Source organism: Podarcis filfolensis (assembly GCF_964270895.1).
Source record: "Podarcis filfolensis genome assembly, chromosome: 8".
In the NCBI taxonomy this organism is placed as follows: domain Eukaryota; kingdom Metazoa; phylum Chordata; class Lepidosauria; order Squamata; family Lacertidae; genus Podarcis; species Podarcis filfolensis.
Window position 1 is genome coordinate 58,991,601 of NC_139611.1, and position 16,312 is coordinate 59,007,912.

At 44.9% G+C, this 16,312-nt stretch overlaps 1 protein-coding gene across 9 annotated transcripts in view; it reads left to right on the forward strand.

The window, feature by feature from the left end:
* The window catches only part of COL16A1 (collagen type XVI alpha 1 chain), a 122,378-nt gene that overhangs the window by 19,297 nt on the left and 86,769 nt on the right, over positions 1 to 16,312 (forward strand). For 7 of the 9 annotated variants that reach the window (XM_083625126.1, XM_083625125.1, XM_083625128.1 and 4 more), the window contains exons 3-5: positions 3,879 to 3,953; positions 5,052 to 5,169; positions 14,684 to 14,807. In XM_083625126.1, the coding sequence (XP_083481252.1) occupies positions 3,879 to 3,953; positions 5,052 to 5,169; positions 14,684 to 14,807 (317 nt within the window). The remainder of the gene's footprint in view (positions 1 to 3,878; positions 3,954 to 5,051; positions 5,170 to 14,683; positions 14,808 to 16,312) is intronic. The other 2 variants (XM_083625132.1, XM_083625133.1) reach the window with 1 other exon arrangement.

Below are 16,312 nucleotides of genomic sequence, written 5' to 3' on the forward strand. Positions count from 1 at the left end.
CTTAAAAAAAAAAGAAAAGACAGGAAGGAAGGAAGAAACAAGAGCCTAAATTGTCCATCATCCAAGCAGATCCCAAAGTGATGTTGAATAAGAACAACAATAATATGCAATAAAAGCATAACATAATCCATCATGAAACAATAAAAGCTAAAAGACAACTGCTGAAGAACAAAAAGGAGGACCAAAGATGAATGTAGCTTCTTTAAAATGCCTGGACAAATGATGTCTTAACATGGCGGTGAGAGGACTGTGAGATCAATGCCCAGGCGAATCCCTCTGGGGAGAGTATTCCAAAACTGGAGCAGTTTAGGGCTTTAAAGGTAAGCCCTTGAATTGGGCCCAGGAGCAGATAAGCAGCTGGTGAACTTATTGAAGAATTGATGTAAATGGCTTCACTTTCCTACACCAGCCAGATTCTGAAGCTTTGGAGTCACCTTCAAGGACAGCCCTATTGTGTAACACATTTACAGTAGCCTAACTTCGAGGTTTCCATAGCATGGATCGCTGGCGTTAAGCTATCCAGTAAGTGAACTACAATGACAGATGCTAAATGTTAAATGCTAATTTGGCATTCTGGGCGCCCCGTAACAAACCACAATTTCCAGGATGATTTTCTTTTGAAGAGGGTAGCCGTGAAGTTTAAATACGTACAAAACTGACAATATGTTTGTTGTGTAGGTATGCTCCAGGTTTTCTCCATAGTTTATGAAGATGTCTCTCTCTATTGCAACTTCCTCTCTTTCTTAAAGGTAAAGTTACCCCTGACCATTAGGTCCAGTCGCAGACGACTCTGGGGTTGCGCGCTCATCTCGCTCTATAGGCCGAGGGAGCCGGGGTTTGTCCACAGACAGCTTTTTCGGGTCATGTGGCCAGCATGACTAAGCCACTTCTGGCGAACCAGAGCAGTGCACGGAAACGCCGTTTACCTTCCCACCGGAGCGGTACCTATTTATCTACTTGCAAACTTCTAGGTGGGCAGGAGCAGGGACCGAGCAACGGGAGCTCACCCCGTCGTGGGGATTCGAACTGCGGACCTTCTGATCGGCAAGCCCTAGGCTCTGTGGTTTAGACCACAGCTCTACCTGCGTCCCTCTTGCTTCACAGTTAATTTTTCTCTTCTTAAAAAGAAAGAAAGAAAGAAAGTTGGAGTGACCCACTTTCACTTGGGTTGGGGCACTCCCCATTAGTGGGATCTCCCTATTTTCCAGTTAGAGATCATCAATGTGTCATAGATAACTTGTAGGACTTTGCTCACTGAGACCGAGTTCATTCTCCATTGAGCCATGAAATGTACTGGGCAGCCTCAGGAAATGTCTGGCTCTCAGCCTAACCTACCTCATTGGGTCATTGTGAGAGTGAAATGACATGACTCCTTGTGAGGCGCTTTGAGCTCCTTGGCCAAAGGGTGGAATTCATAGGCGATGAAGAAATGCTTTGCCTCTCGGCAAGGATGACGCGGAAGGTTTGGAAAAAATGTGCACATCTTTTACTTATCTGTCTCAGAATATCCTCAAGAGAGATGCATCATCCCGGGTGTCATCTAATGTGGAAACTGGATAGGGATCAACCCTCGTTTTGCCAGAGGCACCTTGAAGGAGCTGAAAGATATCTGTGCGTATGCAGAGTGGAGCTTCCAGCCATGGCTTACTCTGGTGGCTGTTTTAGATCTCAGCAACATTGCAACGCATTGATAAAATCTAGAGTATTTTTTTTGTGTAGTGCAAATAACTAGATAATCTTCGGGGACAGAGAAAGCTTCACAGCAGTATCAGAAATAGTTAGGAGGGAAAGGGGAACTGGGTGGAGCATGGCACCACCTACATTTTATACACATTAATTCCTGTTCATGGAGAGATTAAAATGAGGGGTTATTGTCACCAGTGCTTTTTTTCTGGAGGGATGCAGAGGTACACATACCCCGAAACATTTTGTGAATCTTTGTACTTTTGTCCATTTACTGTATTTATTTTTTCCTGATTTGAACTATAAAATGGTGATTTTCTTGAGTCAAAGTGAGAGTACCCCTAAACATTTATTTAGGAAAAAAGCACTGATTGTCACTCTCCTTTTTTAAAAAACAACAACAACAATCCAAACTCAGTTGACTAATTGTGACTAATGAGATTTAGGCCCGTTTACCTGAATATAATGGGACGCGGATGGCGCTGTGGGTTAAACCACAGAGCCTAGGGCTTGCTGATCAGAAGGTCAGTGGTTCGAATCCCCGTGACGGGGTGAGTTCCCATAGCTTAGTCCCTGCTCCTGCCAACCTAGCAGTTCGAAAGCACATCAACGTGCAAGTAGATAAATAGGTACCGCTCCAGCAGGAAGGTAAATAGTGTTTCTGTGTGCTGCTCTGGTTCGCCAGAAGTGGCTTAGTCATGCTGGCCACATGACCGGAAGCTGTATGGCGGCTCCCTTGGCCAATAAAGCGAGATGAGCGCTGCAACCCCAGAGTCGTCCATGACTGGACCTAATGGTCAGGGGTCCCTTTTCCTGAATATAAGCCCAACTAAATCCAGTGGGACTTCTGAGTAGAAAAGGGATTTTCTATTAAGATTTCAGCCTTCATTAATCAACAGAAAGAGCCCCTTGTTTTGCAAGGGGAAAGGGTTGTTTCCAACTAAGTTTTACTCAGAGTAGACCCATTGAACTTAATGGGCCTATTTATTTCAACAGGTTAACTCTGAGTAGGACGAGCATTGGCCACAACCTATGCTTGCACAAGGCATGTTCAGGACATTTTGTTGTGTGGGTCAGAGGGCAAGACAGTGCCTCCTCACCCCATTCCAAGTTTTGAAGCCAGGAAGACTGGTACCTGAATATTACTTCACTATGGGTAATGAGCAGCATCCTGCACCACACCTGAAGAGAGCAGATGCGGGGCAGACAATAGTCCCACTGTCCTGTTCTACAACACCTCCCAATGCTCTAACACCTCCCCCTGTTCTCTAACACCTTCCCACTTACCCAGAAGCTGCCGCCTGAGGCAGCTGCCTCCTGCCTAATGGTAGGACTGGCCCAGAGGTCTGCATCTTGATTCTGTTCCTCATCTGCACAATCTGTGTGCCTTGATTTTTATCTGTTCAAGGCTCTAGTGCAATCAAGGCTACCATGCAATGTGAATGGTGGGCTTACCTGCTCATCCTCACAGCCACTTTGTTGTGATGGTGTCTTGCACGTGTCTGCTTAATTTCTGTGGGGATATGTTGTACCCAAGCCAGCTTTCAGCCACAGGCTTGCTGCCGGTTGGGTGGGACTGCTATGAAGAGAAAACAAGGTTTCTGGTAAATGCATATCAAAGGGCTGAGTCATTTGCTTTATACTACACTATTATTCATTGTCTTCGTTTCTGAAATAAAGTGCAACACATTGGAGTAGAAGGATCTCACATGGGGTCTTGGCAAGGCAGGACTTAGCGTCATAGCAAATATGGAGATTTCTCAACAGTTCCAAAGTTCATAGCAACACCCCCTAATTCTGTTTGTAATTGTTACTCAGACGCACTTCCCTTTGTAAAACAAAAGAACAGACTAACAAGTTGCAGCTTAATTTTTAATGGCAGGTTATATGGGCAGCTTTCAAACGTATTACAGAGGTACCGTGGTTTACGAACTTAATCCGTTCCGGAAGTCCGTCCTTAAAGCAAAGCGTTCTTAAACCAAGGCGTGCTTTCCCATAGCAGTGGGGGATTCAATTTACAAATGGAACACACTCGACAGGAAGCGAAACATGTTCTTATTCCAAGGCAAAGTTCACAAACTAAAACACCTAATTCCGGGTTTGCAGCGTTCTTAATCCAAGTTGTTCATAAACGAAGCTGTTCTTAAATCAAGGTGCCACAGTACTCAATCTATGTTCAATGCACTGTCTTGCAGGCGAGAAATGTCCCCAAATGCAAAAGGAAGGTCTCCGGTTGGACCAGACTAGTGACCAATATGTAAACATTACTGGTAAGTTTGTTTTGTCTCTCCAAAAAAATTCTTCTCCTCGCTGGCCTCTGGCCACAACCTCTTTCCTCCCTAGGAATTTGCAAGGGGGCAGAGATAAATCTATCTAATCAGGACCCATGGATCTGAGACCCAGCAGAATCAGGCAGGAAGATCCACTTAGCTGGGGGGCAGCAAAGAGAAAACAAAACAACCACAAAGTCATGCAGCCCAAGGAGTGTCCATAAAGCTGCCTGAGGATCTCTTGCAGTGTCACAGGCAGGACTGGCAAGCGTTCTGGTCTTGAAGCTGGGAAGAAAGATGGGCAGTGTGGAGAGTAACCCACAATGACCTAGCATTTCATAGAATCACAGAATCATAGAATTGTAGAGTTGGAAGGGACCCTGAGGGCCATCTAGCCCAACCCCCTGCAATGCAGGAATCACAGTTAAACATTCCCTGACAGATGACCATCCAACCTCTGTTTAAAAACCTCCCATGAAGGAGAGTCCACCACCTTCTGAGGGAGTCTTAGCCTCCAGAATTTGTTGGAGCAAAAGTGCCGTTGTCATTTTTCAATGCCTTTCCTCTTTAAATTAGTAAAGTTCTCCATCCCAAGAGGCATCTGCATTTGATCTGCAATTGTTTTTACACATGCAAATGCTTTGACATTGTTTTTACAGCAATGTAAAATGTAATATATGTTTTTTTATGGTAATGTGAAAATTGCTTTGAGATCCTTCACAGGAAGTGATTCATAAATGAAAACTAATGAAATAAAACTAATTGATTAGTATCAAGCTCAACGGGGTTTATATAATATGTATGCGAACAAGTTAAATGTGACAGGACAAGCCCTAAGCAAAGACTATTTTAAAATGTGGCATTCCAAACATAGAACTTTCAATTAACCAGGGAATAACGGACAAAAAGAAAGAAAGAAAGGATAAACTGTGTTTTTTTTGTAATGCCCCACAGAGCCTTTCACTTTCTACTTTCTCACATTTTCGGAGTTTAACCTGCTCCAGCAACTTGTCTGTAAAGGGAGAATGGGAACTTGGGCGTCGGTATGGGAGGCTGGACTCTCAAGCTATGCTCCTTTATCTTCTGTGTCTTTGGCAGGATTTAATCTAATTAAAAGGTTTGCTCTGCTGAAGACCTCAGCCATTAAGAAGATCCGCAACCCCAAAGGCCCAATGATCCTGCGACTGGGCAGCACCCCTCTGGTCCGACCAACGGAGTGAGTATGCCTGCTCTCGATTCCAAAAACTAGTACGTGGCTGCATGTGCCTCAAGTCATCAGTGCAGTCGTTCAAGTTATTAAGCCAAGTGGGTCTTATTTATTCCCATTTAGGAACTGGGTATTCGCTATTGCAGAGATAACAATAGAGCTTATATTGTAAGACCCTGCTGGATCTCTGCAGACCTGCTGGATCCCTGCTGGTTCTCACAGTGGCCAACCAGATGTCTATGGGAAGCTCACAAGCAGGACCAGAATGCAACAGCACTCTTCTCATGTGTGAATCCCAGCAACTGGTATGCAGAGCCTCCGAGCAATTGTGCAACAACCTTGCAACATGTGTCATGAATTCCCATATTGCGGATGGGGAACTGAGGCTGGCACAGGCGCACAGAATGATTTGCCGCAGGCTTGATGGGACAGTGGTAAATTTGGAACTTGCAGAAATACAGCGTGGTGTAGTGGTTAAGAGTGGTGGACTCATAATCTGGTGAACCAGGTTCACTTCCCCGCTCCTCCACATGCAGCTGCTGGGTGACCTTGGGTTAGTAACACTTCTCTGAAGTCTCTCAGCCTCACTCACCTCACAGAGTGTTTGTTGTGGGGGAGGAAGGGAAAGGAGAATGTTGGCCGCTTTGAGGCTCCTTAAGGAGAGTGAAAGGCGGGATATCAAGTCCAAACTCCTCCTCTTCTTCTTCTTCTTCTTCTTCTTCTTCTTCTTCTTCTTCTTCCAGCCTTTTGAGTATGTACCTATATCTTCAAGGTATACTCTACAGTGCAAGAGCTGACCATAGTGACAAATATTAGGAATAATTGGGCAGGAATAATCAGGTGTACAAATAAAAGATGAGGGGAGCACCTGGTTTGATAGCAGTGCATGAGAAAAGGATCTAGACTTGCTCTCCACTGCACCTCAGAGCTAACGTGATGCAATCTGCATTAGGTTGTGGAGGCTCAGCTTCAGTTCCCCGCTTCTGAGTGTTCTTGGGCCATCTGCTCTGGACCGGTCAGCTTAGCCCACCTCATGGGCTTGTTGTAAGGATAAGTCGGTGGCCTGTGAGTGGGAGAACCATATCTGCCCCTTGAGCTTCTTGGATGAAGGCAAATGAGAGGCCCGTGGGCTTTCATGATGCAAGTGCTGGACCGGGCTCGGGGAGATCCAGGTTCAAATCCCCACTCAGCCATGATGCTCACCAGGTGACCTGGGGTCAGTCACCATCTCCCAGCCTAACCTTCCTCACAAGGTTGTTGTGAGCATGAAATGGAGGTGGGGAGAGGAACCATGCATACTGCCTTAAGCTCCTGGGAGGAAAGGCAGGATGCAAATGTAGTAAATCGAATAGCCCTTGGGGAGTAGACATCTCATTGGGGTGTGTCTTGGATGGGGTGCCCAATGAGTACCAGCCCCAAACTCAAATAAATTTGCCCTGTTAACTCTATAAAAGAGCCTGCGGTCTCCCTGAGTAAGGATTGTGTGGGTGCCTCAGCCTCAGCCACAGCCTGATGGCTGGAAGGATGTTTTAATCCTAGAAAGTAAATCACAGCACAAGAGCAAAGGACTTGGTCCTTTTCCAGGGCAATTATGCAATCCCTGCACCATGTGTGTTTTCCTTCCTCCACTGAAACTTGGCAGGCAGCCTGACGGGTCTAGACGGGTAGATTGAAGCAGCTTAAGCTGTTTACTAGCTAGGCCTTTCCTTTCATCAGGACCCAGCAGCAGTGCAGAAAAAGCAGGCTTAGAAACTGGCTTCCCTCTTCTCCTGCCTCTGCATGTAGGACAGCCTTTAATGTCTAAAAGGGGAAGTGCTGCAAGGACTCGTCTCCTTTCCAGGACTTGCTTCAGTTCAGGCACTGGGGCTTTTGATCCCCATGAAGTAAATCAGAAAGCACAGCTGCACTCAGTTCCCAGTTTATGGGACTGCTTTATTCTTCCTGTGCATTTTGGCACTTAAAAGTATGCAGAACGGAGAATAGCAAAACACACACACAGAAACCCACCAGTAAGGATCGCTTAAAATTTAAGCACTACGATACAATAAGATTAACATTTTGATAAACCTCATAAAGGTGACCTGTAACCATAACTTAAAACAGCAACATAAGTAAAACTGAAAGCAGCAGGACCTCCAATCTTCACAAATGTCAAAACACACATACACACCCACCATGTCAGTTTACACAGTAGCCTCCCTGTAACATTGAATTTGGGTGGCTTGGGCCAACAGCTCTGTAGGCAAAGCAGGACCAGCAGGAAACAAGGGGAAGACATCTACATTCTCAGGGAACTCTGGAGTTTGCAGAGGAACATAAAATCAGTAAAGGGGGGGGAATATCAGTGGCGTCCCCCCGCTCCCACCCAACAACAGGAAAAATCATGCATGTATGCATGTGGTTGCATGGAAGTGAATGCACACACAACACACAACTGAGCCTGAAATGAAGTCTGGAGTGGTGCTTCAGACCCTCCCTACCTCTGTACAGCCTCCCTCCTGCCATCCTACCTCATGAGGCCTGTAGAAGGAGATGCAAGAGGCCAGAAATAGCAGCTCCCCCTGGGAGGAACAGAACATTCCACTCGCCTGCAGCTGCAAGTTTGAGGAGGAAGAGGAGAGGAGAGGAGAGGAAGACTCCGCTCCAACAGTGAAGGGGAAGATGCAAATGGAAGAGCCCTGGGCACTCGGGCACATGTGCACAGCAGCAGCAGCAAAGGCAGTAGAGAACATACTGAGGACGGAACACAACATTTTGTTGTGCATCTGATTGCCGGGAAGACCTTCAAGTAAAAATGCTCCTCCCTGCCAGAACTCAGTCTATCTCTTTCTCTTCCAGAACTGCCTACCTTATTCTCTCCACTCCCACCCAGGCTGGGGAGTGTTTCATAGCTAGTAGCCATCGGCCATGAAAGACCATCAAGGCAACCAAAATGATCAAAGGGAAGGAGCAACTCCCCTTTGAGGAAAGGTTATGGTGTTTGAGACTTTCAGCTCAGAGAAAAGCTGTGTTAGATGTGGCATGATAGAAGCTTATACAATGGCGCATGGCATGGAGAAAGTGAGTGGGGGCAAGTATTTTTTCTCCCTCTCTTACAACACTAGAATTTGTGGACATCCAGTGAAGCTGAACATTCGAAGATTCAGATGAAAATACCGTATTTTTCCTTGTATAAAACACCCCCTATTTTGGGGGACTCACATTTAAGAAAATGGGGGGAAATTCCCCAGAATTGTTGAAGCAAATCGCCAACACAGCAACCAATCAGCAGCAGCCATTACCGCTCCCACCAATCAACACTGACCAATCCCAGCATGTATGATGGTACTTTGCTTTAATGCTCATTCAGACACCTGGAATTCAGCCTTCAGGGAAGGAGGCTCTGCTACAAAGGACTGAGGGCATTGGAAATAGCTGGTGCGCGGCAGAACAGTTGCCGTGGCTCTCCTTTCAGAGTGCTCCCCTCCCCTCCACCTTCTTAGCAATTGCCGCTTTTGTTCTGTTCCAAAGAAGACAAGTCTGTAGTTGTCTGCAGAAGGCGTGCAGTCACCTCTCAGGGGCACATATGGAGTAGGACCACTCAGATAGTACCAGCTTCAAAGGAAACAACGGTGAGGGCCAAAAGAAGACAAAGACAAAGAAAAAGAGGGAGTCCGTGGAAAATCTTACAACTGAATTCTGATTTCAGTCACCGAAACTCTCCTAAGAAATGGCAATAACTAAAAAGATATGTAGAAATGTTTAAGCTTTCTTGAATGCCAGAACTGAAGGGTCCAAGCAAGGGGTGCCGCAGGGCCACCACTGAGAAGTCCCTGTCTTGCCATCCTAACAGGTTTCATTGGTCAGCGCATAAGTAGGAGTTCAGAAGCAAATAATAGATTACAAGCAAGTCCATATGCATATATTTCCATATTTCAAGTATATTTTAAAAATTGTACACAATATAATACCCCTGTAAGGCAGGTCAGTATTATTTGTTGTTGTTGTTTAGTCGTTCAGTCGTGTCCGACTCTTTGTGACCCCATGGACCAGAGCACGCCAGGCACTCCATTATTGCTTTATTATAAAAGGGAGTCTGAGAAAATAGTGGATTGCTTAACATGGCTACTGTGCTATCTCCTATCTTATCTCTCAGTTCATCGTGTGGGGCCTAAGGTGGAGAAGAAGCTCTAGGGCAGAGCCCTTGGTGAGCAGTGGCTGGAACCAAGATGTGGAGTGAATCTGAAATTAGACAGTGGAGAAAAAGTGAAGAGATTTATTTGCCTTTCCTTTTCGAATTTGACAGTGCCAAAACATTTCCTTTGAGTCCCTTGGGGTTTCCCTCTCTCTCTCTCTCTCTCTCTCTCTCTCTCTCTCTCTCTCTCTCTCTTCTCCCTCTCTCTTTATCTTCATTGACAGTTTTTAAACAGTTTCTTAATGTAGGGATGGGCGCTGTGGCAGTTGGGAATAGGTGTGTTTGTTTAAACGCTTGGCTAGCCGAGGGCGCCTCTGTTATGATCTCCTTCTGCTGGTTCTTGTTTTGCCTTGGTGATTCATGAGCCAGGCACGATGACCCCACAATAAACACAGAGAGAGGAGCAAATGAAAGACAAACGACCTGGAGCAGGGCTTCCAAGAAGACAACAAGGAGATCAATGTGCATCCGGTACAATGGCAATGCCAGAGGTGCAGGGGCCAACAAGTATTAGTTCTGGTCTCATTCCTTTGCTGGGTAGGGGAGCCTGAGACCAGGGGACAGAAAAGCTCTCCACCCACACACTGAGACTGATGAGGAAACCGTCTGTGCAGTTCTTCTTTTTTTGCAAAGGCTGCTATCGTTCTCCCCCATCACCAGGCACTACTCTTTACTCTGGCCTGCAAGACTCTCTTATCAGAAGTTGTTGCTGCTGCAAGTCAACAGTGGAAAGAACTCAGAGTTATTTTCCAAGTTAGGAAAAACAGCGGCGGCAATGGGCTAGCAAAGTGTGGCATTGGCACGCCTGCCAGTATGTGGTACATTCAAAGCAGGGAGATTTCAGCTCCTGCTCCTGCTGCATGCAAAATGCTTGTACCCTCCATCCCAGCTCTACATCCTTTTCTTTGCATTCTCAGCTTGGCATCAAAAAAAAAAAAAGTATGGCAGTTTATCCAACTCATGTGGAGCCTCCATGCAGGATACTGTGAAACTGCTTTCAGCCTGGTTGGGGGGCAAGTCACAAGTTATGCAGCCTGATCTCCATTATTGCCGATAATTTTGATGAAGTCAATGCAAATGTGGCCCACCAACCATGTCTGTCGGCCTGGCAGATGCTTGACGACCTCTCCCTGTTTTAGCAGCCCTAAGCAGAGAGAAAGAAAAATCTCAGACTGTTTATCGTGCCTCTGGCTAGGGATAAGAGGATTTCCCCAGCTCCGTTCATTTATTGATCTGATGCTTTCCTTTACTCCGTCTACAATTCCTCCTGCATTCCTTTACTGGGGAGATTTCTAAAATTAACACCAGAATTGGCTCAGGGGCAGCTTCTCCCCTGCTTTTTCTCTTTTCATCTGCATCTTTCTCCACAGCTGCAAACCACCACTGACGCAAACCACCACAACACTGAGAAATCACCACAACCCCTCCAGGGCCGGCCTGCCTATGAGGCGGGGTGAGGCAGTTGTCTCAGGTGGCAGACCAGAGGACAGTTGAGAGCCGCGACAGATCCAGGCCCTGATGAGCTCACTGCTCACCACTGCTACTACCACCACCTGCTCATCCTCCACCACAGCCACCACGTACTTTTCTCCAACCTTGCCTTTTCCCTCATACCTCAGGCTTCCTCAACCTTGGCCCTCCAGATGTTTTTGGCCTACAAGTCCCATGATCCCTAACTAGCAGGACCAGTGGTCAGGGATGATGGGAATTGTAGTCTCAAAACATCTGGAGGGCTAAGGTTGAGGAAGCCTGTCCCAACTCTGACAGCAGCCGGAGGTGGGGTCAACTTTAGGGAGAGCAGCTCCAGTTTTGCTTCGAGTGGTGTGGTGTTTTACGTACATTACCTACTTGCATCTTGATGGAACACTCCACAAAATGACCTTGATCCAACCATGTGCTTCGTCACATCATGTATAACTGTTGTGTAATGTCTCTTCAATGCACCTGTGTGCATCAGGGATTTTTCTTTTTTTAAAATGCACCCAAAGAACCATAAATGCAACCATGCAAACAATTGAACATAGATAGGGTAGACACTTATGCTAAAGAGGGGAGTATAAATGCTGTTATGAAACAAATATGCTCATATTAAGATAGGGTGGTCATTTATGTTTTACCAAATAAGAGAAAATGCATTATCAGAAAAAAGAGGGCATAGGTTTGTGCAAAATTTGCATGCACTTATTTATATGTACAGGACTGTATACTCCAAAGCCTATGAAAAAATTCCGATGTAGAGAATTTTTGAAATAGCTTTCCTGAATTGCCACTGATGTCTCCATTGTTTTGCGGCAGGTCTGATGTTTTAAAGGCCTCTGTCAGGTGGATATAGAAAAATCTGTCCATTTCGCTTCTCTCAGTTTCTCATTTTTCCAATCTTGAATTCAGTTCTCCATATTTCTAGAACAGTTTGTGATTATTATTATTTTTAAAAAATATCCTCATGAAAATTAATAAGCCTTTTAGTGCAAATTTATCCTAACGAATACATTTCTGTATACCGTTTGACTAACATACATATTTTGCAAGCAATTTATCCTAATATATGGTATGTTTGCATGTTATTTTCAGTAATATGTTCTTTGCCATTATGCACCCTTTCCCCCAATGACTGAATTTTTGCAAACATTGTCTGCTTGAAGAACTACATTGCAAAATTCCGAAAAGTATGGCTTTTGAGGGATGGCTACATTTCAGTGCCTGTATTGTCTCACATAGCGTGAATTAGGTAGATTTGCCTTTCTATGCGAACAGAATTGAATTTCTCTCCCATCCCTGATGGCAGAACTTCACCTCTTAAAAGTCAAAGGGCCCTGATTCTGACCTCTGTCTGGCATCCAAATAACAGCTCATTCCTGACGCACCTCTACAAAGACCATGTGATGCAAGGGGAAGTCTCTGTAGTGGAAAAACTTGGCATAAATAACTGGTGTTGACCAAGCCCCAGAATTGGTCACTGATGGGCAATGAATGTTGCAATAGTAGGATGGATTCCACAGATGAAATTGATTCCTGCTCTGCTTGGCTTCCAAATCTCCTGATTCAGTCTGGACTGGATATGGGTTGTTGTTGCTGCTGTTTTTCTTTTTGAATGTCCTGAGAAATGAACACAGATGTTAGTGGTTGCTGTTGCTACTGGAGCGAAGTTGTTGGACTCACTCTGTGTCTACCATGACCTCATTATAGTAATCCTTTTAAAGTGTTATTTATGGGGTTTTGGGGTGGGGAGAAGATTCTAAATGGTTTTTAGGGTTACCTCCTTTCCTATCTGACAGAGCCACTGTGCCTTTGAGCATGGCCAGAAGGTACTTTTGTGGTGTCCACGATAATGAGGGAAGCTTTGCCTCTTGTGTTCATCTATTTCTAATTTTATGTACTGTCAACACACCCGCATTGTTTCATGATTTAAAATAATGAGTTACAGTGTTATAGACATGGTGGTACTTGAGGGGTAAGGAAGAGGAGAGGAAAATAAGCAAAAACAGGCATCATGGCTGTTGCATAAGTCTGTTCTGGAAGGGTTTGGGGCTAGCAAGAGTTCTCAGGAATGAACATAACTGAGAGCTCCATTTGAGACACATCTACACTATACATTTCCCCACTAAGAATCCGGGAACTGTTAAGGGTGCTGGGAATTGCAGCTCTGTGTGGCCCTTACATGATACATAGCTCAGTCGGCAGAACACAAGACCCATAACTTCAGGGTCGTGTTTTCAAGCCCCACATTGAGCAGAAGATTTCCACATGGGGGGTTGGACTAGATGACCCTCATGGCCCCTTCCAGCTCTACAATTATATGATTCTCATTGTTCCCAAGCCTGTTGAGGTGATGGGAGACAAGGCCTAGTTGGTACTGACCCCAAGAAATCTTTGCCCAACCCCTTCTTTGTCCTCTATTAAGCAGGCTCTTATGACTATTTCATTCTGAGGTGCAGTTCTGAATTAATTAGAGCCCCCAGAGAATGAATTCTAATTTAATGTTCCTTCTGTGTTTTACTATTCCATTTCATTGCTGCTTTGTTGTTTTTAGAATTGTATTGTAGATTTTCTTTGTTAATATATTTTTATGAATTTTTTTGCATGAAAGAAAGGAAACTCAACTGGAACCCACATTATGCTTGCAGTAAGAAATGATTTAGTGGGCTGGTAGAAGGGATTTATTATAGGCTGACCAATTAACCACAAATCCTTTGAGTAATCATCTGTCTTTTGATATATTAACGTTAATTAAAATAAATTGGCATATTGCACATGGATGCCTTTTTTGGGAAAAATTGAAGAAAGTGAAAGATAGTTTACTGCTTAATAAACAAAAGTGAGCACTCATTAGAGAGAAAGGTCATTGTTAATATGTTCTTTTTCTTTCCATAAGTCACCAGAGCCAAAATAGCTGCAAAACAACAACAACACCCCGACAGAAATTGAACATTCACAATGAAAGGGGACCCCCACCCCACTGAATAAACTACAGCTGTTGTTGATTAATCTGCCAATTAAAGTTTCATTTCCATCTAACATGTGTGTGAGCATATGTGATCTTATGGACTGATACGTATCTTTCCCAACATTTTCTGTGATTGTTTAATTAGTCTCCTTGAAAATAAGGTGCGAGCTTTGATTCAGTGTCTGCTTGGTGCATTTGCAAAGAGGAGGCTGCTTTATAGTGAGTCAGACTAGTGATCTATGTTTTATGATGTTTCGTCCATGATTTTTTACTGAACTTTTTGGTGCACACCACCACAATATTTTTCTTATCAACTGGCAGTTCATAAATAACCGTAGAAACAAAATAATAATTTATAAGGCTACTTATAAACCATGAACTCAATATGAGGTGACTCCCATAAATGTGCACCTCAACAGCCAAGTTAACTGATTACATCAAAATGAAAGAGAAAAGACAAAGACAAGATAAATTAGCAACAAATTGGCAGCCATTTATTAAATACAGCAAGGATTCAGGGTTACGTCAAAATATATTGTGCTTTTAGACCGTTTTGAATTCAGTTCTAGCAAGGATGACAAGATTATGGTGTAATATATTGTCAAGGGTTTTTGTTATTTTCCACTTTGTGTGTTGGGGGGGGGGGAGCAGGTGACTGTGGTTTCTATTTTCCTATGGTTCCCCCCCCTTTCATTTCTTTACACGGACATACGTATCCTGAGCAAAAGACCCTCCTGCTATCACTACTTTCACTGGCATGGCTGCCCCTGGGCATCCAGCATTGTCCTTGTGGCAAAATGTCCCACCATGGGAATGATGTCATGAATTGCTTTCTAGAGCTTTCTTGCCTGCCCCCAATGGCTGCCTCCCTTTCCTCACATCTCTCCCCTCCTCTTTGTTCCCAGACAGCTGTTCCCCCGGGGCTTGCCTGATGAATTCACCCTGGTGGTGACTCTACTCTTGAAGAAACAGACCAGCAAAGAGAACTGGTACCTCTTCCAGGCCACCGATCGTCAGGGGTACCCCCAGGTACCTCACACTAGCATGATGCATCCTTTCCAGGGCCTCTTGGCTCTTTCTGTCCTATCATGTGCCTCTTCTTTCCACTGAAGGCAACCAGCTTCCTATTCTCCTTCCGCCAGCCCCAAGCTTAATCACATAGTACTACTCAAGGAAAAAGTGGATCTGTTACCCACCTGATCCACATGGGCAAAGTTTCCAGTGGAGCTGCTGTACCTCGTAGATTCCAAAAGCTGTCGCCACCTATGCAGTTGCTATCTGCACCCATGCCCACTTATCTTTCTTCCAACCAGGAAATGTGGCACATGCAGCCTTCTCAAAATGGGTGCTCTCCAGATGTTGTGGGCTTTAACTCCCATCAGCCCCAGCCGACATGGTCAGTGGTTAGTGATGGTGGGAATTGTAATCCTAAATATCTGGAGGTTATTAGATGGTGGGAGATTGCTCTATTGGGGCAATGCAACACCATGGAAAGCTCCCAAGTAAGCAAGTTGCTCCCATAAAGACCAAGAGTGGGCTAGAGCCTTCTATGCCTCCAGGGCAAGATCACCCCTCCAAGGCCCCAACCCAGGCGATGGAAGAACCCACAGTGGTGGCTCCAAACCAGACTGAGCCATAGGCTCCTCCTGAGAGTACAAGTTAGAGTCAGGCACTCGCAGTGCTGCAGAGGGTGCCAGGATTGGAGGTGAAGCTGCCACAGGAGTGAACTGGGCTCAGTTCACCTGGATGATGTAAGAGGGGAAAGAGTGGAGTGCTGGGGTGGCTACATCACTGAGACCTTCCAAAGGATCTGACTCCTCATTTGTAATTCCCCTTGTTTGGTGCTGCTGGTCCAACAAACCTAGCCAGCCACTTCTTGTCTGAGTCACAGTTGCTGCTGTCAATGAGGAGGATCCTTGCCATAGAAGTGAGCCTCACAGATTTCCTAGACTGGCCTTGTGTTGTGCTTTCACCGTTGAAAGCTAGCATGGGACTGTGGCCTGGGCAAGGGCAGAGTACTGGATCTGGCTGGTTGCTTCCCACCTGAGCCATTTTGGCAGGTGGGAGGAACCTTTATTAGCTTTGTTCCCCTTGAAGATTCCTCTCCCAGGTGGTTTCCTGGACAGGGAAAGCGGAGTCCAGCTATTTAAAGTTTCAGTTTAATCCTCCAAGCATTGATTAATCCTAACTTTTATTAGACCCAGGAATTGAGGGGGATCCGGTTCCCCACAAACTCATAACAATATGGAATATCTCAAATGGCTAAACTAACTGTTTTTCTCAAGAAGTTATTTCAGAAAACATGCTGATCCAAGTTAATGATAATAATAAAGCACTCCTCTCATTCCTCTCTGGAATAACAGGCATCGAGACCACATTTATCTTTCTGTGTTCTTTATGATAATATAACTGTATTTTATATCTGTCACTTCCTTTAATAAAAAAATAATATATAGCTAAAACAGACAATAATTCATAGTATGACAAAGATGCCACTTGTGTCATGGGATCTGGTGGTCTGCAACATTAGATTT